Source organism: Pristiophorus japonicus, chromosome 17, assembly GCF_044704955.1.
Source record: "Pristiophorus japonicus isolate sPriJap1 chromosome 17, sPriJap1.hap1, whole genome shotgun sequence".
Classification (NCBI taxonomy): domain Eukaryota; kingdom Metazoa; phylum Chordata; class Chondrichthyes; family Pristiophoridae; genus Pristiophorus; species Pristiophorus japonicus.
In genome coordinates this window covers 95,171,502-95,194,145 of record NC_091993.1, presented here as the reverse complement: position 1 = coordinate 95,194,145, position 22,644 = coordinate 95,171,502, and the positions used below count along the sequence as shown (strand labels likewise).

The 22,644-nt window shown below is 40.6% G+C and overlaps 1 protein-coding gene across 2 annotated transcripts in view; it reads left to right on the top strand.

Moving 5' to 3' along the window:
- Positions 1 to 10,503, top strand: part of LOC139228233 (high mobility group protein HMG-I/HMG-Y-like) — a 116,284-nt gene extending 105,781 nt beyond the window's left edge. Inside the window, exon 7 of one of the 2 annotated variants that reach the window (XR_011587530.1) lies at positions 10,336 to 10,414. Coding sequence is in view for 1 of the 2 variants with exons in the window: in XM_070859414.1 (XP_070715515.1) it covers positions 10,336 to 10,398 (63 nt within the window). In the remaining variant the exon portion in view is untranslated. Of the gene's footprint in view, positions 1 to 10,335 lie in introns of both variants that reach the window. The other variant, XM_070859414.1, reaches the window with a different exon arrangement.
- The last annotated feature ends 12,141 nt before the right edge of the window (positions 10,504 to 22,644 follow it).

The following is a 22,644-nucleotide window of genomic DNA, read 5'->3' as shown; positions in this document are numbered from 1 at the left end:
TCCCCTTTTGGGTTGGAGAGCAATTGCCCAGATTGTCTTCCCTGAATCGACCTCCTTTTTCTCTTTTGCCTCTCCCAGGAAATTAGCTGGCTGATGGTGGGGTGTAGATGATGGGGGTCATGATGCCAGTCGCACCATGATGGTATGGGGCCGGCTTGATCGACCAGCTGATCATTTCCTGTACGTTATTTTAGTATGTTTGCATATGTGTTTTTGTTACCGATTTTCTTATTCGCTGAAAAGAAATAGACGATGTATGGTGTTTAAATAAATGCTGGAAGTTTATTGTAGACATCTGCAGAAACTGTGTGATGTTTTCTCAATCTTATTATTATTACACTCTATTATTATTATTAGTATAAACTCTCTGACTGTAACAGAACTTCTCTCAAAAGCAGTTATGTATAGGGTGAGGAAAATATAAAATACCTTAACTGTTTCCAAACATATGATTAAATTGCGGTGGCATGGTATCTGCAATTTGAAGACCAGAGTGATGAGGTACAGTACAAAGCTCAGTTCTGAGCCTTTACTGTTTATTTTTATCAATAAATTGTATTGAATTTAGCAAATTATGATCTTACATTAAAACGGTTCAGCAGGCAGGGACATACACATGAAAAATAGAGGGCTATATATACACTAACATGAAACTCACTTTATTTAACAGGCAATTTAATCAAAAACTACATCAGAATGCAGAAAAGTACAGCACAGAACTAAGAAATTAGCATTCTTTCTGGCGCAAGCTAACAAAGATTATCAGCTGGCGTCCAGCTGAAGCTCTCTGTTCGGCCTGTTTATAACAGTGAGGACGGAAATGTTGGCCTGCTATAGGTCCTGTTCTTACTCAGTGAATTTTCTGCATCTGATTCTTTCAACCATTGTGCCAAAGAGGAAATGGCAATGCTGACTCACAGTCACATTTCAGATTGACTCATCTGTTTTCCACATAGCTGTAGTTTGGAACAAGCAGCCTTGTCAAGCACTGCAATATTTTACTATAGAAATCTGCTTAATAAATCTTTCTGGCAAGGGAAATATTATGAGGAGCCAATGATCACATGTAGGCTTCCCTTCAGGTTAAGTGCCATAAACTGAAATCTGACATTTCTAAAGTGCTTAGATTGTACAAATAGTATTTTTTTCCAAAATACCTGCTATTGCAGTGAATGACTAAATCCTGTTATATATTCTACATCTCTGTATGGACAGTGTGTATTTGTAAACTCGGATTATGGCTTGTATCTTTACCATCAATTGATCGATGTGGGTGGGGAAATCCTTGCATATGAGCAACATTGTTCAAGAGTTATTTCCTGTCCCACTGAAGGCCTGAAATTAATCATAGCAGTCAACTGGACTTGAGGGAATGCTGAAAATAGTTTCTCTGCTGAAGTAGGATCTCACAACGAATTAAAAAAGCCACAGTTCAAATTCACTGTTCCAGCTCCAGTGATCTGCTTGTGCTGTGTCAACTCTGCTGGCGATCCCACGCTCCTCCTAACTCACTACGCAAGGTAGCGGCGTATCAATAAAGCGAGGATGCTCGGGTATTCCAAATTGCAGTCATAAGCACATTTTTAAGCTGTATCCAGCCCATCTCAGGTGCAGTTGCATTTCTACTGTCACTGAACCTGTGTATCCCTTTCTTTAGCTGCTTGTTGGTAACAAGATTAAGCGTTCGTGTTTTTTTTAAGAATGTGCTACATAATGGAACCTATATAAGGCAGAATTCATCCAAGCTGAGGTAAACTACCTACATGGTTTCATCTAGTGAATATCACTGCGTCCTTTCTGAGGCCTTAACGTCCTTTCCAAAGTATGGTGCTACAATTGGACACTATAAAAGAATAAAAGAAAGACTTGCATTTCATGACCACCGGACGTTTCAAAGCGCTTTACAGCCAACGAAGTACTTTTTGGAGTGTAGTCACTGTTGTAATGTGGGAAATATATTCCAATGTATTCCTATATTCCAAGTGCAGCCTAACCAGTAATTTGTATAGGCTTAGCATAACCTCTTATGTATAAGAACCTCTCCAGTCTGGGCTACCAAGCCTCTATAACAGTGGTCTGTGATGTTCCAGGAGCTGCCACACATTCCATGGTGCATGCTGCTAGTGGACTCCTCTGCCCAAGCTACCATCGGAAATGGTCTTCAATGCCTGATCGCCCACTTAATGCAGTGCCAGCATTATCCTTTCAAAGGCAGGAGCTGTGAGATTCTGATCAATAGGCTCTTCAACCAAGAGGCAATGTGCTTCCAATCCTCCTGTGAGCAATGTCTTCTTGCTCTTATTCGCTTGCAATCTGTGTGTCACCCCATGCATTTTCCTCTGCCTCATTATAACTTCCTTCAAGGCGATTGTGTCTCAGCTGGTGCTCAGTAGAGAGAGTGTGCTTGTATTGTGCAAAGTGCCAAGTGCTGAGAGTCTGCCTCTTCCTCTTGTTGCACATCTAGAGGACAAAAAGAGGAGTTAGAATGATTTCCTGAGGAGCATACTTGTCACTTTCAGTAGAAAGAATGATGTGAGAGTTTCATGATATGATTCATTAACACCATTTCCTCCCAGCCATCTCCTCTACTGCCCCTGAGCAGCTCTCCTTTTTCTCTGTTCCAAAGAGGGCTGACTTTCTTGGCATAACTTCCTGTAGCAACACTGTACCATCTGAATCTGCAAACTAAGGGACTCTGTATCCTTCAACACATCTTTCTGACATTTGGAGGATAATAAATTGGGTTCATGCACTAAAAATGACCCTTGAAGCTGCTGCAGGCCTTAAATCCTGCATCTGCACACTACTTCCCATCCCCCAGTGGCCACGATCCCAATCACAGGCATTTCCACCGTCAGCAGGCCCTAATTATTCAAGTGGACTGCGACTCATCGTACATGCATGAGCAGATCCGCAACGATGTGCAACCTGCAGCACAGGAGCTGAAGGGGAGGTTCAAAAGAATGCATTTACACAGCGGGTGGCTAGGAGGTGGAATTCTCTGCCACAAACCATTATTGAAGCAGTAAGTACTGTAGAAAGGGAATTAGTTGCTTGGACAGGGGAAATATTAAGGGATATTGGAAGTGATAGCAGAGTAGGATTAAACAATGTGGCTCACATGGGAAAAAGCAGCGGCACAGACTTGATGGATCATGTGGCTGTTTCCATTCTGTAACATTCCATAATTCTAGAATTGTTGCATCTCTACTGCCACCCTAGTTGAGATCAGCTAGCTCAACACAAGACTAGATAAAATACTTTTCCTTTGAGTATAGAAGTTTGAAGGATGACAAATTGAGCTGTTTAAAATGACAAAGGATTCAATAGGGTAGGTACAATGGGCTCTATTTTCCCCAATTATTTGCGGCGTTTTTTTGGAGCAGGCTGCTTTTTTTGGCCTAAGTTTTTTAAAAAAAACAGTTTCCCTAATCAATTTGCACCAGCATAACTCGGTTAGTTACGATTTTTTTAGATACTTTTTTTTCAGCCAAAGGGGGCGTAACCTGCCACCCGCGCCAATTCTGTCCATTTAGGCAAGTTTGGCCGGCTGAGAGTTACTCCAGTTCTTCTTAGGCCAGCGTATGTGGCCTCTGCAGAAAAACCTTCTGGAGAGTTAAAGAAATCGGCGCAGGTAAGTGCAGCAGATGCCCGGACAGCAGCAGCAGGAAAGGTAAGAGAGAGGGGGGGGGAAGCCTTTCGGGGTGGTTAGGTGCAGGGACTGGGAGGGCGCAGGCCATTTGGCCTGGGCCTCGGGCGGGACTGGCAAGGCACTTGGGGTTGGGTGGGGGGTGTGGGACTGGCAAAGTACTCGGGGATGGGGGAGCTGGAGCTGGACTGGCACCGGCAAGGAGTTCAAGACTGGCTAGGAAAGCAGACCGGGAGGCCCTTCGGCCTGGGATAGGGGCAGGGATCGGCACCAGCATCGGGAGGAGGGTGGGAACTTTAATAATTTGAGGTAAGTTGTTGCAATATATTTTAATGTGTTTTTAAGTTGATGCAATGTGTTTTAATGTGTTGCGAGTTGGCTGTATGTTTCACTTTCCTGCCTCCGCTCACATTGTGTCCCTGGTTACCGTGGCAACCCGATCTTTTTGGTGTAGATCAAGGCTCCACCCCCAAAACTAAAGAACAGGTTAGGCTGTGCCAAAATGAAGAAATCCAACAGGGAAACTTAGAACATTATTTTTGGCATATTTGGGCCCCAAAAAAACAGGCGTAACTCTTCAAGAACGTCAAAAAAAAGCTTTGGGAAAAATTGAGCCCAGAGAAACTATTTCTTCTAGGGGGAAATCTTGAACATAGGGGCACAATCTTCAAACTAGAGGTAGGCCATTCAGGTGTGAAATCGGGAAGCATGTTTTCTCCCAAAGGACAGTGAGAATCTAGAACTCGCTCCCCCAAAATGTTGGATGCTGGATCAGTTGAAATTTTCAAGACGGAGATCAATAGATTTTTGTAAGGTAAAGGTATCAAGGAATATGGATTAAAGACGGATGAATGGAATTGAGATACAGGTCAGCCATCATCTGATTGAATGGTGCAACACTCGAGGGGCTGAATGGCCTACTCCTGTTCCTATGTCCTAATGTTTCTATTGAGAATATGGGAAGATACTAAGCCAGAAAAGGAGAACGTTCCATTTTTATTGTTTTACATCTTTAAGTACATGATGGGGTGAGGGGTGGGTTAGACCCATTACAAATTTGCAATCCAGCAAAACTTCTTCAAACTTGATCCACCAGCACCAGACAGTGAGTAAATGTTACTCATACAAGATTGGCCTCTTTTTCTAATATTGCAGCTTAGGACCTTTATGTCTGCCTGTAATAGTCACATCTCTGTGCCTCAAGGGCTAAGCATTTACCCACATCTAGACAACTTTCTAGTAAGGGTATATTTCAGGACAGAATGTTCCCCATTCACTCTCCATTTTTGACACGCTAGTCCATTTAGTGAACTTGGAGAAGTTGAAATAGGAATCAGGTTCCTGATGCAATTTAATCTGCCTGGAGAATGGTTTTTGGGGATAGTCAGATTATCCTTTACATTATTTCATAGATTCACAACTAAGGCCTAGCTCAGATATTTAGATAAGTCACAGTAGCCATCTTGGTTATTCTGCAAGGCAGACGTTTCGTGATGACCCTTCACCTGACTCTGTGGGCACATTAATCACACTTTCTCTTACTTCTCAATTGATGGGAAAACACTTGGGGCAACGTATGGACTCAGTGCGAGGATTGACTCCTGTTGTCTCCCTCATATCCCAGTACGCCAAATCTTCCAAGTGAAGTTTTACAGTTGAGCTGCTTCTTCAGGAAGATGTCGGTATACAATAAAAGCACAATGTAATTGCCCGCAGAGCTTTTTTAAATGTAAAATTTGTAATTTATGCAGAGTAAGAGAATTCCATGAAAAAGTTATACTAGGGGTAATTATTATCCCTTGCTCAGTGCAGATTGTGCAAATGCATTGTTTTTTAAATGAAGTATTCCCAACTCCCTTAGACTCTTCCAGGGTTTATCTTTCATGGTATTTTACTTTTTTTTTATTTGCTCTGGTATGTGGGCATAGCTGGCAAGGCCAGTATTTATTGTCTATCCCTAATTGTCCTTGAGACGATGATGGTGAGTTGCATTCTTGACTCGCTGCAGTTCTTGTGGTGAAGGTACTCCCACAGTACTATTAGGGAAGGAGTTCCAGGATTTTGAGCCAGTGGCGAGAAGGAATGACGTTATATTTCCAAGTCAGGATGGTGTGTAACTTGAAGGGGAACATGGAGGTGATGGTGTTCCCATACACCTGCTGCCCTTGTCCTTCTAGGTGGGAGAGGTTGCGGGCTTGGGAAGTGCTTCCGAAGAAACCTTGGCGAGTTGCTGCAGTGCATCTTATAGATGGTACACACTACAGCCATGGTACACTGGTGGTGGAGGGAGTGAATGTTTAAGGTGGTGGATGCGGTGCCAATCAAGTGGGCTGATTTGTCCTGAATGCTGTCAAGCTTCTTGAGTGTTGTTGGAGCTGCACTCATCCAGGCAAGTGGAGAGTATTCCATCACACTCCTGACTTGTGTCTTGTAGATGATGGAAAGGCTTTGGTGAGTCAGGAGGTGAGTCACTTGCCGCAAAATACCCAGCCTCTGACCACAGTATTTATGTGGCTGGTCCAGTTAAGTTTGTGGTCAATGGTGACCCCCAGGATGTTGAATGTCAAGGGGGGGGTGGTTGGACTCTTGCTTGTTGGAGATAGTCATTGCCTGGCACTTGCCACTTATCGGTCTAAGCTTGAATATCGTCTAGGTCTTGCTGCATGCGGGCATGGACAGCTTGATTTTCTGAGGAGTTGGGAATGGAAATGAACACTGTGTAGTAATCAGCGAACATCCCCACTTCTGACCTGATGATGGAGGGAAGGTCATTGATGAAGCAGCTGAAGATGGTTACGTATAGGAGACTGCCCAGAGGACCTCCCGCAGTGATGTTCTGGGGCTGAGATGATTGACCTCCAACAACCACAACCATCTTCCTTTGTGCTCGGTATGACTCCAGCCAATGAATAGTTTTCAACCTGATTCCCATTGACTTCAATTTTACCATGGCTCCTTAATGCTACACTCGGTCAAATGCTGCCTTGATGTCAAGGGCAGTCACTCTCGCCTCTCTTCTGGAATTCAGCTCTTTTTTTCCATGTGTGCACCTAGGCTGTAATGAGGTCTGGAGCTGAGTGGTCCTGGCGGAATCCAAGCTGAGTATCTGTAGCTGTACTGGGACAGCTTGGCTAGAGGTGCGGCTAATTCTGGAGCACAAATCTTCGGCAGGGATGTTTTTGGGGCCCATAGCCTTTGCTGTATCCAGTGCGTTCAGCTGTTTCTTGATAACATGTGGAGTGAATCGAATTGGCTGAAGATTGGCTTCTGTGATGGTGGGAACCTCAGGAGTAGGCTGATAGGGATCATCCACTCAGCACTTCTGGCTGAAGATGGTTGTAAACACTTCAGCATTGTCTTTTGCACTCGCATGCTGGGCTCCATCATCATTGTGGATGGGGATATTCATAGAGCCTCCTCCTCCCGTTAGTTGTTTAATTGTCCACCACTATTCACGACTGGATGTGGCAGGTCTACAGAGCTTTGATGTGATCCATTGGTTGTGAGATTACTTAGCGGTGTTTATGCTGCTTCTGCTGTTTAGGTACGTCTGGTGCTGCTCCTAGCATGCTCTTTTGCATTCCTCATTGATTCAGGTTTAATCCCCTGGTTTGATGGTAATGGTAGAGTGAGAGACATGCCGGGCCATGAGATTACAGATTATGATGGAATACAATTCTGCTGCTGCTGATGGCCCACAACGCCTCATGCATGCCCAGTTTTGAGCTTCTAGATCTGTTCTGAATCTATCCTATTTAGCACGGTGGTAGTGCCACACAACATGATGGATGGTGTCCTCAGTGTGAAGACGGGACTTCATCTCCACAAGGACTGTGCTGTGGTCACAACTACAATGCTGTCATGGACAGATGCATCTGCAACAGGTAGATTGGTGAAGACGAGGGCAAGTAGGCTTTTCCCTCATGTTGGTTCCCTCACCACCTGCCGCAGGCCCAGACTGGCAGCTAAGTCCTTCAGGACTCGGCCAACTTGGTCAGTAGTAGTGCTACTGAGCCACTCTTGGTGATGGACATTGAAGTCCCCCACATTCTGTGACCTTGCTACCCTCAGTGCATCCTCCAAGTGGTGTTCAACATGGAGGCGTACTGATTCATCAGCTGAGGGAGGGCAGTAGGTGGTAATCCGCAGGAGGTTTCATTGCCTATGCTTGACCTGAAGCCATGAGACTTCATGGTGTCCGGAGTCCCTCCCGACTGGATACCAATGTGCCACCACCTTTGGTCAATCTGTCCTGCTGGTTGGACAGGACATACCCAGGGATGGTGATGGAGGAGTCTTGGACATTGGCGGAAATTATGATTCTGTGAGTATGACTATATCAGGCTATTGCTTGACTAGTCAGTGGGACAGTTCTCTCAATTTTGGCACAAATCCCCAGATGTTAGCGAGGAAGATTTTGCAGGGTCGACTGGGTGTGCCATTGTTGTGTCCGAATCCGGTGCCTAGGTCAATGCTGGGTGGTCCGTCCAGTCATATTTTTCTTATTATTTCCTGCAGCGGTTTGTTACAACTGAGTGGTTTACTAGGCTATTTCAGAAGGCAGTTAAGAGTCAACCATATTGCTGTAGGTCTGTAGTCACATATAGGCCAGACTAGATAAGGTCAGCAGATTTCCTTCCAAGGTGGCCTTGGAAATAGCGGATGCATTGACAGTCATTTTCCAACATTCCATAGACTCTGGATCAGTTCCTATGAAGTGGAGGGTAGCCAATTTAACCCCACTTTTTAAAAAAGGAAGGAGAGAAAACACGGAATTATAGACCGATCAGCCTGATATCCGTAGTGGGTAAAATGATGGAATCAGTTATTAAGGATGTAATAACAGCGCATTTGGAAAGAGGTGACATGATAGGTCCAAGTCAGCATGGATTTGTGAAAGGGAAATCATGCTTGACAAATCTTCTGGAATTTTTTGAGAATGTTTCCAGTAAAGTGGACAAGGGAGAACCAGTTGATGTGGTGTATTTGGACTTTCAGAAGGCTTTCGACAAGGTCCCACACAAGAGATTAATGTGCAAAGTTAAAGCACATGGGATTGGGGGTAGTGTGCTGACATGGATTGAGAACTGGTTGGCAGACAGGAAGCAAAGAGTAGGAGTAAATGGGTACTTTTCAGAATGGCAGGCAGTGACTAGTGGGATACCACAAGGTTCTGTGCTGGGGACCCAGCTGTTTACACTGTACATTAATGATTTAGACGACGGGATTAAATGTAGTATCTCCAAATTTGCGGATGACACTAAGTTGGGTGGCAATGTGAGCTGCGAGGAGGATGATATGAGGCTGCAGAGTGACTTGGATAGGTTAGGTGAGTGAGCAAATGCATGGCAGATGAAGTATAATGTGGATAAATGTGAGGTTATCCACTTTGGTGGTAAAAACAGAGAGACAGACTATTATCTGAATGGTGACAGATTAGGAAAAGGGGAGGTGCAACAAGACCTGGGTGTCATGGTACATCAGTCATTGAAGGTTGGCATGCAGGTACTGCAGGCGGTTAAGAAAGCAAATGGCATGTTGGCCTTAATAGCGAGGGGATTTGAGTACAGGGGCAGGGAGGTGTTGCTACAATTGTACAGGGCCTTGGTGAGACCACACCTGGAGTATTGTATACAGTTTTGGTCTCCTAACTTGAGGAAGGACATTCTTGCTATTGAAGGTTCACCAGACTGATTCCCGGGATGGCGGGACTGACATATCAAGAAAGACTGGATCAACTGGGCTTGTATTCACTGGTGTTCAGAAGAATGAGAGGGGATCTCATAGAAACGTTTAAAATTCAGACAGGTTTAGACAGGTTAGATGCAGGAAGAATGTTCCCAATGTTGGGGAAGTCCAGAACTTGGAGTCACAGTCCAAGGATAATGGGTAAGCCATTTAGGACCGAGATGAGGAGAAACTTCTTCACCCAGAGAGTGGTGAACCTGTGGAATTCTCTACCACAGAAAGTTGTTGAGGCCAATTCACTAAATATATTCAAAAAGGAGTTAGACGTAGTCCTTACTACTAGGGGGATCAAGGGATATGGCGAGAAAGCAGGAATGGGGTACTGAAGTTGCATGTTCAGCCATGAACTCATTGAATGGCGGTGCAGGCTCGAAGGGCCGAATGGCCTACTCCTGCACCTATTTTCTATGTTTCTATGTTTGCCTAAAGGACATTAGTGAACTAGATGGATTTTTACAACATTCTGATAGTTTCATCGCCATCATTACTGATATTAGCTTTTTCCTCCTTTTAGCTTTTTGTTCCAGATTTATTTAATTGAATGTAAACTCCCCAGCTGCCATGCTGGGATTCAAACTCGCATCTCCTGATTCTGAGTTCAGGCCTCTGGATTACTGGTCCATTAACAACCACTATGCTACCATTCCTTTGACTTGGTACACACCTCATTCCCATTCAAATGTCTCCGTTCAATTTTTTTGTTAGCTTTTTGTTTTATCTATTTTTCTTCCTTTTTGCTAATCAGTCTTACTTCCTTTCACTTTTATTTCATAGCTACACCATGGCCTTGCAGACTGGCCTGGGTTCTACAGTGCAAAAGACAAGTGTGAGGGAAATGCCCTTGGAAGCCCAAATCAACTAGGTTCATAGGGAAATTGTTTTTTTTTTACAAACTCTATCCAAGATCTTTGATTGTAATTCTCATTTTTATTTTGCAGGAAAAGGTGGAGGAGGAAGAAGAGGAGCATGCTTCCCAAGAATCCTCGGAAGAAGATCAGTAAATCTGTAAGACTGGCACTACCTCATTCAACAGATGGCTCCTGTCAATAGCTGGACTAAAAACCCGATCACACTGTTTTCATCATAGTCTTAACAGAGGACTACAACAGCACTGGAACACTACAGTACTTTTTTCTTTTAGTACAGTTCAAGGTATTTCAAAGAAATTAACATTTACAAAAGGGCAAAGTCTTACCTTTTGAGCTCACATACCATATTTCTTTTTCATTCTGGTAAGCTTCTAAGCATTGGTTCTCAAGTTAAACCAGTTAATAGGACCATGCCAGCGAGCATTTTAGTTCTATGAAATATATGACAAATAGGGATCTGTTCTGTTGCTGATGGTTCACGTAGAAAATGTACATCACATGTCGGAGGTGATGACTTCGGCAAACATGAAGATAATTGCAGTGGCTGTTATAATGCAACATCAGAAAGCAACTCTTCAAACTTGCCATTGTAATAGCATGTCAACCCAAACTCCTCATTAAAATTCCATGCTAGATTGTAGAATGATTAGTGCCCACAAATCAAAATGGTTACCACATTCACGGATGCAAAACTATCCACTTTGTATTTACTTTTCTTTCATGAATCATTTTTTTCTTGTTTTTGGCATGGCTTAGAATCGTGAAAGTGAACCTATGTTAGTCTTTGAAATAGATTATGATCTCTTATTTTGTAGACTTGTCTTTCTGAATTTAGGAGGACTAGGCATTTCTCTAGGCTCTATATAATAGTTAACTGTTTGCCTGGAGCTAGTAATTTTTATACTACATTATCAATTAACTTTTATGTTAATATACACCATACTTTAAGTGACATGCAAATACATTTAAGTGATATCTGAAACTTAAAAGAGTAACATTTTATTAAAATACTTTTGCCCAGTTACCTTTTTCTTATTTTGAGTGCATGTATAATTTTTCTGAAATATGAAGCAGCAAAATCTTTTTTGCCCAAGGGAAAGGCATTTGACCACAGAATCTCTGAACTGCAAGTAAGTGGATTAGGATTTGGTTTGTCGGTAAACACACATACAGTACAGTAATGTGCCTTTGACAGAGAAGAAGTGTTTGTGGCCAGGCAAAGATTATTTTCCCTCTTCTGTAATGGTCTTTAGTCCAGAAGAACTTGTAGTTTGCATGAAGCAAAGTGTCAGTAAATGAATTGCTCCATTTCAAACCTACAATTATAGTGTAAATGAACAGGTAAAATAAGATAACGGGTCCTGCAAAATAAAACTTATTCTTATGGAAACCAATCCACTTAATAAGAATTTGATTTCTAAACATTTATCTTAAACTCCTACATTGAAAGCACTATTGTTTTTACATAGAAATTATCATACCAGTGACATACAGAATTCCAAACTTTTTGCCTGGCCTGGAACAGTTACACCAACAGTAGTACATTATTGTCAGCTTGTGATTTAACTGACTTCCCTATGCGCTACTGACTAATATGTATTCAAATACACAAAGTGTATTCATTGGCCCAGTTAAATGAAAGACCACAATTGCTGCATCTCTTTTAGCCCATCAGTAATATAAAGATTTATACTCTGGCAACACGGTTTAATTATTTGTTATTATTATTCATGTAAGAGAAAGTATCCCTTTTGCTGGGCCGTAGAGGCTGTGTTTAACAAATTGCGTATATACACATACATATATATATTATATATAGATATATAAAATCCATTGGATACTCCTGGAGAAAGATTGTATGATGCTGAAAATTAAGCCATGTTGGAGTGGATATTGGATCAAGGCTTAATAAAGGGATAAAAGTGCATAAAAAGATATGAATTCTAATTTGATTTTTAATTTTCTTGCATGTCTAGGTCCTAGTTTCTGACATACTGAACTTTGAAACTGAATTATGTAGAGACTGATGGTAAAATGGCATCAGTAACTGCATATAGAATACAGTACTTGAGGTATTAATTGACAAAGTGCTTTATAAAGTACCTAAATAAATAGATTAATACCTCTCACCAGCTACAACCAAGTTATATTACTCAATATTGCTTTACCGTAACAAACACCAAAGACTAGATAAGCTATAATTCTACTTTATCCATGTTTGGAGATGGCAAGTTGTGCTTGGTTCATCAATTTATTCAAATGATGCATAGATATCATGCACAGTTGAACTTAAAGAGGATCAAGTTATTTCTTGTTATCTTATTTTCTGGATTACATATTCTGGAAGCAAAGCTATGGTCATCACTTACCAAGCACATACTTTTACATATTTGGGGAAAGAAAATGTTCCATACAAATTTCTGAGGGAGTGATTCTCACCTGATATGGATTTAAAACATTGTACTAAATCAGAATCAAAGAAATGAATGCCTAGTCACTTTAAGTTTCTTTTTAAAATAACATTGTGCACAGATAGCGATAGCTTCATTATATAAGTAATTTCAATGGCTTTGCATAAATGTCATAACAGATTATTCCATGGCCCATGATCTTTTATTTAATTTATAATTAAATATTGTACACATTATTGTAAATGTAGTTTTAATATGCCAGCCAATATCGACCAACCAACAGATGTTGTATAACAAAAGTATTTTTACACAGGGACTTAAAATATCAGAATTTTGAATCTATGAAGCCCACTTTTATAAAGTATTTGGGCTATTGAATTGAACAGTTTGAGTTTTGTGTCCTTTTAACAGCATTTGAACAAATACGGAGAATGTTTTGCATTGAACAAAAATAGCTGCCAAATTTCAGTGGTCCTATTAGCAATTGCTGCGTTTTTCTAAATATTTAACCAAAAACACACTGAAATAAATTGGAGCTTGAGAATGGAGAATATTGGTGCTGTTTGGTAATTATTAAGTATCCAGTCTAAGGACAAGCAAATGGGATCTTTCTTCTTAAGTGACAATAGATGTAATGAGGCAAAAAAAATAATGGCAACTTAACATACCATGTTGCTGAATATGAAATACTGGCAAAGTACAACTTAATTTACTACTTGGAGTGAAATCTGCCTAAAGATTTTTCAGCAGGAGTCAATTCATTACTCAGTTTCACATAATTTTGCAGTGTTAATACTGTACTGAACAGATGCAATTCTTTGGTTTCTTAATCACAACTACCTCTTTTTAGTTTCATAGTCTCCTTGGTTGGTTGCTGCTGTACACAAAATACGATTCATTTGTGCACCTCCTCAACTACAGTGATTACCTACAGTGAACAATATTGTTTTTGAATTAATGTCTGCAGGTTTCATGTACAATTCCAGATTGAGAGAAAAAAAAATGTAAAAACAGTTCTGAATTTGCTGCTTACCATATTGCAAAAAACAATAAGTTGGTAAAAGGAGGGAGAGAAAGAAAGGGAATTTACAATGTAAATGCTGTGTTAATGTTAAAGAAATGTTCTAGATGTACATCTGCAATTCACCTGAAGGGCACTGGAGGCATCTTCAGGATTGGCACCAAAACATATTGAGAGCTTTTTTTAAATGCTTTGATTTCATATATGTAAATTCAATCTAGCAGTTAAAATAAAAGATTACACCTGTTATTACAAACTAATAGTGGATATGGGGCGATGACGTTCCCAGGATGGTTAATGGCTGATAGATGCTCATATGTCAATAATTGGATTGCAAATTTGGTAAATGTGACAAGTGCAAATTTAAATATATATATATATCTATAAAATACTTTTTGAAAAGCAAAAAGGCTCTTTCCTATCCCTAAATGTTCTCCCTTCCACTCTGGAAGACCTGTGTTACATACACTTTACAGCTGCCACCAGCTCTCTTGTCCCTGCTCTGAATGGATATGCTCTGTGTGTAAGCCTAGGCTGTTAAGTATTGGCAAGCTTTTTGACCACAGGGGGCCATCACTGGTCTCGTGTTCATAAGAACATAAGAACATAAGAACATAAGAATTAGGAACAGGAGTAGGCCATCTAGCCCCTCGAGCCTGCTCCACCATTCAACAAGATCATGGCTGATCTGGCCGTGGACTCAGCTCCACTTACCCGCCCGCTCCCCGTAACCCTTAATTCCCTTATTGGTTAAAAATCTATCTATCTGTAATTTGAATACATTCAATGAGCTAGTCTCAACTGCTTCCTTGGTCAGAGAATTCCACAGATTCACAATCCTCTGGGAGAAGAAATTCCTTCTCCACTCGGTTTTAAATTGGCTCCCCCATATTTTGAGGCTGTGCCCCCTAGTTCTAGTCTCCCCGACCAGTGGAAACAACCTCTCTGCCTCTATCTTGTCTATCCCTTTCATGATTTTAAATGTTTCTATAAGATCACCCCTCATCCTTCTGAACTCCAACGAGTAAAGACCCAGTCTACTCAATCTATCATCATAAGGTAACCCTCTCATCTCCGGAATCAGCCTAGTGAATCGTCTCTGTACCCCCTCCAAAGCTAGTATATCCTTCCTTAAGTAAGGTGACCAAAACTGCACGCAGTACTCCAGGTGCGGCCTTACTAATACCCTATACAGTTGCAGCAGGACCTCCCTGCTTTTGTACTCCATCCCTCTCGCAATGAAGGCCAACATTCCATTTGCCTTCCTGATTACCTGCTGCACCTACAAACTAACTTTTTGGGATTCATGCACAAGGACGCCCAGGTCCCTCTGCACCGCAGCATGTTGTAATTTCTCCCCATTCAAATAATATTCCCTTTTACTGTTTTTTTTCCAAGGTGGATGACCTCACATTTTCCGACATTGTATTCCATCTGCCAAACCTTAGCCCATTCGCTTAACCTATCTAAATCTGTTTGCAGCCTCTCTGTGTCCTCTACACAACCCGCTTTCCCACTAATCTTTGTGTCATCTGCAAATTTTGTTACACTACACTCTGTCCCCTCTTCCAGGTCATCTATGTATACTGTAAACAGTTGTGGTCCCAGCACCGATCCCTGTGGCACACCACTAACCACCGATTTCCAACCTGAAAAGGACCCATTTATCCCGACTCTCTGCTTTCTGTTAGCCAGCCAATTCTCGATCCATGCTAATACATTTCCTCTGACTCCGCGTACCTTTTATCTTCTGCAGTAACCTTTTGTGTGGCACCTTATCGAATGCCTTTTGGAAATCTAAATACACCACATCCATCGGTACACCTCTATCCACCATGCTCGTTATATCCTCAAAGAATTCCAGTAAATTAGTTAAACATGATTTCCCCTTCATGAATCCATGTTGCGTCTGCTTGATTGCACTATTCCTATCTAGATATCCCGCTATTTTTTCCTTAATGATAGCTTCAAGCATTTTACCCACTACAGATGTTAAACTAACCGGCCTATTGTTACCTGCCTTTTGTCTGCCTCCTTTTTTAAACAGAGGCATTACATTAGCTGCTTTCCAATCCGCTGGTACCTCCCCAGAGTCCAGAGAATGTTGGTAGATTATAACGAATGCATCTGCTATAACTTCCGCCATCTCTTTTAATACCCTGGGATGCATTTCATCCGGACCAGGGGACTTGTCTACCTTGAGTCCCATTAGCCTATCCAGCACTAACGTAATTTTAATCAGGGAACACTGGATTGGGATAAGGAGAATAAAACCTGGCTGATTTTGTTCTCCCAATGCTCAATTGTAGCACTTCACCATGAGATGAGCAAACTCAGAACAGGGATCAAACCTAGGACATCGATGGTCTGTATAGCTCGGTACCATGTTGTGTGATGCATTTGAATGGTCAGGAGAACCTTGTGTCTGGATTCATATCACCTCCTGAGGGTATAGCGATGAGAGCTAACACTTTTTGTTACAGTAGAGTTAGCATTGACAGAATAGATAAAGAGAGAAAATTGCCTAGTATGTAAGTTATCCCCATTTATCCACGTCTTTGTAAATCTCCTTACATCCATGCCATGTTGGCATTCTGGCACTGGAGAGCACAATTGAATCAACTAGTATCAAAAGGTGCTTCGAGCAGTAATTACAGCCACAGCTCATATTAACCTATTGGTGGGAAATGACTGATTATTACACTGCTTAGCAACCACATAGACTACCATGGTACAAAATGCATGCAAAACATTCCAGAAGTATGGAACATCGATGCATTAAACCTGTAACCCTGGAGGAAGATTTTTTTGTGCAATCTGTGGAAGGAAATTTATAAAGGCTGATAATTTTGTTGCACATATCATTCAGAGAATATCTTCCCTTCTCCCTGACCATGTCAGAACCAGTAGATTCAATGCCAAGATCTATAGCATCTGTTCTGGTGTTCGCTTGGATTTTGTGCTGTGTTTCACTCAGCCAGAGGGGACAGGGAGATACACAAGAGGGAATGAGATGGCAGACGTGTTGTATGATTTTACCAACTCACTGTTTGAATTTGTGGAATTCCTGATGTTATGCATCTTATAAGTTGGTGGCAATTTGAATATTAGTGATGTGCTCATGGCTTTCTTAAAATAAAGCAAAATTCTTGTAGGATATTGATCAGTTTTTTTTTTAAATCACTTGTTATCCAAAGGAGAAATGGCATAGATTTGGATTGTACCTCAGTTAAATAAAAATCCTCACTATGTTTAAGGCGAATCACACATTTACGAAAGCCTACCTCAGGACAAATGTTGGTGATCCTGCTGACTTAACACATGCATAGTTTAGAAAGTTTTACTGAAAACTCATTTTTACTGAATGATGCAAAGCGCAAATGTCTTGGAAACATTTTATATGCATAGAAGAAACTTGAAGCAATGCTTGTGAAAAATTGAGATTTTAGATTAATGTGTGCAATTAAGGACACAACAATTATACAATGTTATAAGTTAAATATTTTCCCATCAGAAATATTTTGCATTCCAGTCATTTTTAAATCTAATCTCTTGGCACTCTGGGAGTTTGGTACTTTAACATGTATACCGGTTAATAAAATTTGGCAGATAGTTTGTACATGAATACCCTAATTGTGTTTAATTGCTAAAATTCTTAGTACATCAGGATTTTATTTTTTTTTGGAGGGTATTTGGTGCAACAATAAAGTTAAAACTTCAATAAACCGGTATGGTGTTGTGCACTTTTAAACCAATATCACACCTGGAGCACCATCTGCTGGATTAGTCGTGACATTGCAAGCTATTTCCAAAGCAGATGCTTGAAAACCTCCCCAAAAGCTTCGTAAATTGAGCAGAATGTTGCAGAACCAAGTGGCCTAGAGTTTTAATAAGAAAGAAAATAACCTGACAAATGTTGCATTTTGAATAACTAATTTATAAAATGTATTTGAATTTTCTGATCAATCAAGCGCAGATTTCTTGATAAAACTTCCATAGCACTTTACTCATGAAAACACCTCAGCACTTTACGCAATGAATTACTTGTGGGGTGCAGTGACTGTTGTTATGTATGGTAATTATGTTCTGATAGTGAAACACTCATTCATTTTCACTGTCATTCACTGCCAACAGAACAACTAATAAAAATTGATTAAAACCCACCTTAAAATTGAAAGTATGTATTAAATATTAAACAGTTACTTCAAAGAAACAATTTGATCTCAAGCTCAGGCGACCGTTATGAACTACTCAAGCTTAATTGTCAGTGTTATCATCATCATCATCATAAGCAGTCCTTTGAAATGAGGATGACTTGCTTCCATGCCAAATATGACATCCTTATAACTATGGAATTAGAATTCTTCACTGGTCTGAAGATGACCAATTATTTAGTGCAGCGCTTCATAAAATCTAACAACATAGCATGAGGCCATTTGGCCCATCATGCCTGTGGCAACTCTTTGAAAGAGCTGTCCAATTTAGTCCCACACCCTAGCTTTCTCCCTATAACCTTGCAAATTTGTCCCATTCAAATACATGTCCAATTGCCTTTTGAAAGTTTCTATGGAAGCTGATTGCACCAACCTCTCAGGTAGTGCATTCCAGATCAGAACCATCTGTGTGAAATAATTTCTCCTCATTTCCCGACTAGTCATTTTGCCAATTATTTTAAGTCCATGACCTCTGGCTATCAACCCATTTGTCAGAGGAAATCATTTCTCCCTACTTGCTCTATCCAAACCCCTCATAATTTTGAATGCCTTTATTAGGTCTCCCTTTAACCTTCTCTGCTCGAAGGAGAAAAATCCCAGATTCTCCAATCTCTCCACATAACTCATGTCCCTCATCCCTGGTATCATCCTGGTAAACCTCCTCGGCAGCCTCTCCAAGTCCTTGACATCCTTCCTAAAGTGTGGTGCCCAGAATTGCACACAGTACTCCAGTTGAGGCCTAACCAGTGATTTGTAAAGCTTTAGCATGACTTCCTTGTTTTTGCATTCAGTGCCTCGATATATAAAGCCAAACATCCCACACCCTTTTTTAACTGCCTTATCAACCTACCCTGCCACCTTCAAGTATTTGTGAATATGCACCCCCAGGTCCTGCTGCTCTTGCACCCCCTCAAAATAGTACCATTTAGATTATACTGCCTCTCCATGTAGTTTCTCCCAAAGTGCATCATTTCACACTTGCTCCAATAAATTGCATCTGCCATGTGTCTGCCCAGTCTGTCTATGTGTTCCTGAAGTCTGCTATTATCCTGCTCACTATTTATTACATTGCCAGTCAGGTTAGTCAAACACGATTTGCTTTTAAGAATTCTCTAGTATTAACACCACTGACTTTAGACTGATTGGCCTGTAATTACCAGGTTTAGCCCTCTCCCTTTTTTGAACAGGGGTGTAACATTTACAATACTCCATTCCTCTGGCACCACTCCCATATCCATATCCCATATTGAAATATTGTGGTCAGAGCTTCTGCTATCTCCCTCCTAGCTTCCCTCAGTAACCTAGGATACATCCCATCTGGACTGGCTGACTTGATAATTTTGAGCATTGCCAATCTATCACCTTTCTATCTTTTTAAAAATCCTATCCAATATCTCTATTATCCCTTCCTCCACTGCAACATTAACTTCTTCCTCTTTTGTGAAGACAAATGCAAAGTACTCATTCAGTACCTCATTCATACCCTCTGTCTCCATGAGAAGATTGACTTTCTTGTCCCTAATCGGTCCTACCATTACTTTAACTATCCTTTTAGTTTCTATATTTATAAAGATTTTTGGGTTCCCTTTCATTTTACCTGCTAATCTTTTCTCATATTCTCACTTTGCCCTTCTTATATCCTTTTTCAATTTCACCCTGCGCTCTGTATTCTGCCTGATTTTCTATTGTATTCTGTACCTGACATTTGACATAAACCTCCATTTTCTGCTTTTATTTTAATCTCTATTTCCTTTGCCAGCCAGGGAGCTCTAGCTTTGGATATCCCATCTTTCCTCTTTATGGGAATATACTCGGTTTGTACCTGAATCATCGCCACCATTGCTCATTAGTATTAGTCCTCCAACTGCTGCTAAGAACACTTGTTATGTCTATTAACAAAGTTGCTTTGAGATTGTTTTCTCAGTATATATTGTGTTCTAAAATGCATTTTCACCTTGTGCTAAATTAAAAATTGATACAAATCAATAAAAAAAAATTCTAACCCAATTTTCATAGACACTTTATCATGCACAATTTCTCTACCCATGCCATTTCTTGAACTATGCATATACAGGTTGAGCGTCTGAAATCTGGAGTTCCAAAATTCGGATTGTTCTGGAATCCGGACACCGGAAAATGTTCCGGAATTCGGAAACCCTGCTAAACCGATTACCGCCGCAAGCTGGGCCCAGGGAAAATCAAAACAACACAAACTCCAACCCACCTCTTCTTCCAGTTCTTCACACCCACAGGCACTGCTGCAATGCAGGCCCACCGGGCATCGTCCCTCAGCCAGAACATGGGCGTGCCAAAACTGCAAAGCACGGCAACCGTGGCACCCCCAGCCTTGCATGCCAGAAAGACGTTCCGAAATCCAGAAATACCCGAACCTCGGCTCAGACGTTGCGAAATCCGGAAATACCTGGAATCCGTAACGACCTCGGTCCTGAGGTTTCCAGATTTCGAACGCTCCACCTGTACCATCTTGAACCAGCTGCTGGAAGACCCATGAAAGTGGGATGTATTGATTTCTCTTCAAATTTTCCATCCTTTCAAATGCTAAAGTGCCTCTTCCCCTCAATAATACAGCTGGAATAAGGAACTAAAAATCTGGGAAACTCCATGTGAATTAGCAGTTTTTAACTCAGGTTCTCATGTCAAGGCATTCTAGTGCGTGGTTTGATTTTATTTTGTATGCATTTCAAAGTGAAATTGATTCTTGCATTACATGGATTTTAAAGAATTTAACTCGCCTTTCCTGTATTAATTGAAATTTCAAAGCCCTATTTCATGAAATGGAACTTTTTCACAACCTCAGTGACACAAATCCTGTGCAAGACTCCTTGCCAAAAGCATGGTATTGGATAATGACCCCAAAATATAAGCTATATTTTTCTCTCTAGTTTTCTCCCATTCTGTCCTATAGGTGTTAATTAATTTATGGGGTAAAGTTCTGCAAGCACCAGGGCCCCAGTGACACATGTCCCAAGTGGTGTTTATTGATGTGTGGTCTTGACAGCAGGCTATTTGACTGCAGCAGGCATCACAGCTGAGCCAGCTCCTATTGTCGTCTGAAATCCACACTTCCAGTAAGGGATGCTAGATAGTAATCAGAGCCAGGGATCAAACCTAGGACCTGTATTGCTCAGCTACTGACCGAATAAAGTCACTCAGCTAATGGGAAAGCTGTCTGAAATATTTTAACTTTATTAAATTACAAACATCAACTTATGGTGACCCTGAACATGACTGTAGTGTATGTTATGCTGAAATGTTTCACCTTGAGAAGATTAAAGGTGTCTTAATGTACTCAGTTTTTTGCTTTGATTTATACATGCTGTTACATTGAAAAGTATTTCATACATCTCCATCTAGACGGCTTAGGTAACCACATCCCATGATTTGTGATCCCACTTAGAGTAATATGCTCTTTCATGATCAATACTTGAAACTTGCACAGATTTTGTTTAAAAAAAAGTCGTGCACATCTTTAAAATCATTTTTCCAAATATAATCAATAGTGAAATGTATGCTTGCAGTACCAAAACATGAAGAAATGTAACCTGTCACACCCTAGCCTGACATAAAGAAAAAAGACTTATATTTATATAGTGCCTTTCACGACCACCTGACGTCTCAAAGCGCTTTACAGCCAATGAAGTACTTTTTAGAGTGTAGTTACTGTTGTAATGTGGGAAACACGGCAGCCAATTTGCGCACAAGCAAGCTCCCACAAACAGCAATGTAATAATGACCAGATAATCTGTTTTTTTGTTATGTTGATTGAGGGATAAATATTGGCTAGGACATAACAGAAAAGCACATCCAAACATTTGCTGAATGGTTTTAGAGTCTCTAGAGAGATAGAACTAAAAGTCCATTGCTCCGCTTGGCGCTCTCAAATCTAAACTGCAATAGCTTTGTTCAGGTGTTGCAGGATATATATATTTGAATGTGTCAGTGCAAGCTGCCACCAGTATTTTCTGTTTAGGTGAAAACGTTTGGGACTTGAAATTACACTGTGCAAAGATTAGTGTTCACAGTATTAACCTGTTAATTTGGAGTTCCTTTGGCCACTATTTCAATTAAATTGTTTATTTATTTGATAGATTAACATTTCCTTTAAAATAGTGGGCAAATGAATTATCGATGAATATATTCATGTGCGAATCTTTGCACAGCAGTTATTTCAAGGCCATAGAATGTCAGCTGGAGTAGAAATATTCCTTCTGCCATCAAATGGTGCACATTGAGATTCATCTTTTCATTCCAAAAAGAATTTAAAAATTCAGATACTGGAAAGTGTATGTCCAGCAGTGAAATGCAAAACTGTTTTTTATTTCACCCAATAACACATCAGGTAATATTTAAATAATAACCTTGAACCTTGCCAACTATTCATCTTGTGATAGTTATGAGGTGTGATTTTACATTAATGCACACTCCTTCAGAGCCTTTTTGGTGCCATTTATTATTTAAGATATTTCATCAAGTCCAGAATAAAGTTTTTTTCCCAGCTATGAATCGGGTAACATTTTCTTCTCTGCTCCATTGAAGATAATGGTATAATTGTATTCTTAATAACATGTTAGTGATTTTGATTGAGCAGGATTTGAAGTCTTCACTGTTAACTATGTTTTCCATATCATTTGCACAGTCTCATTTACCATAATGTTTATTCCAGTTAAAACAGCTGCTTCTCTGGGCTAGTTCCATCAAAGCCACAATAACT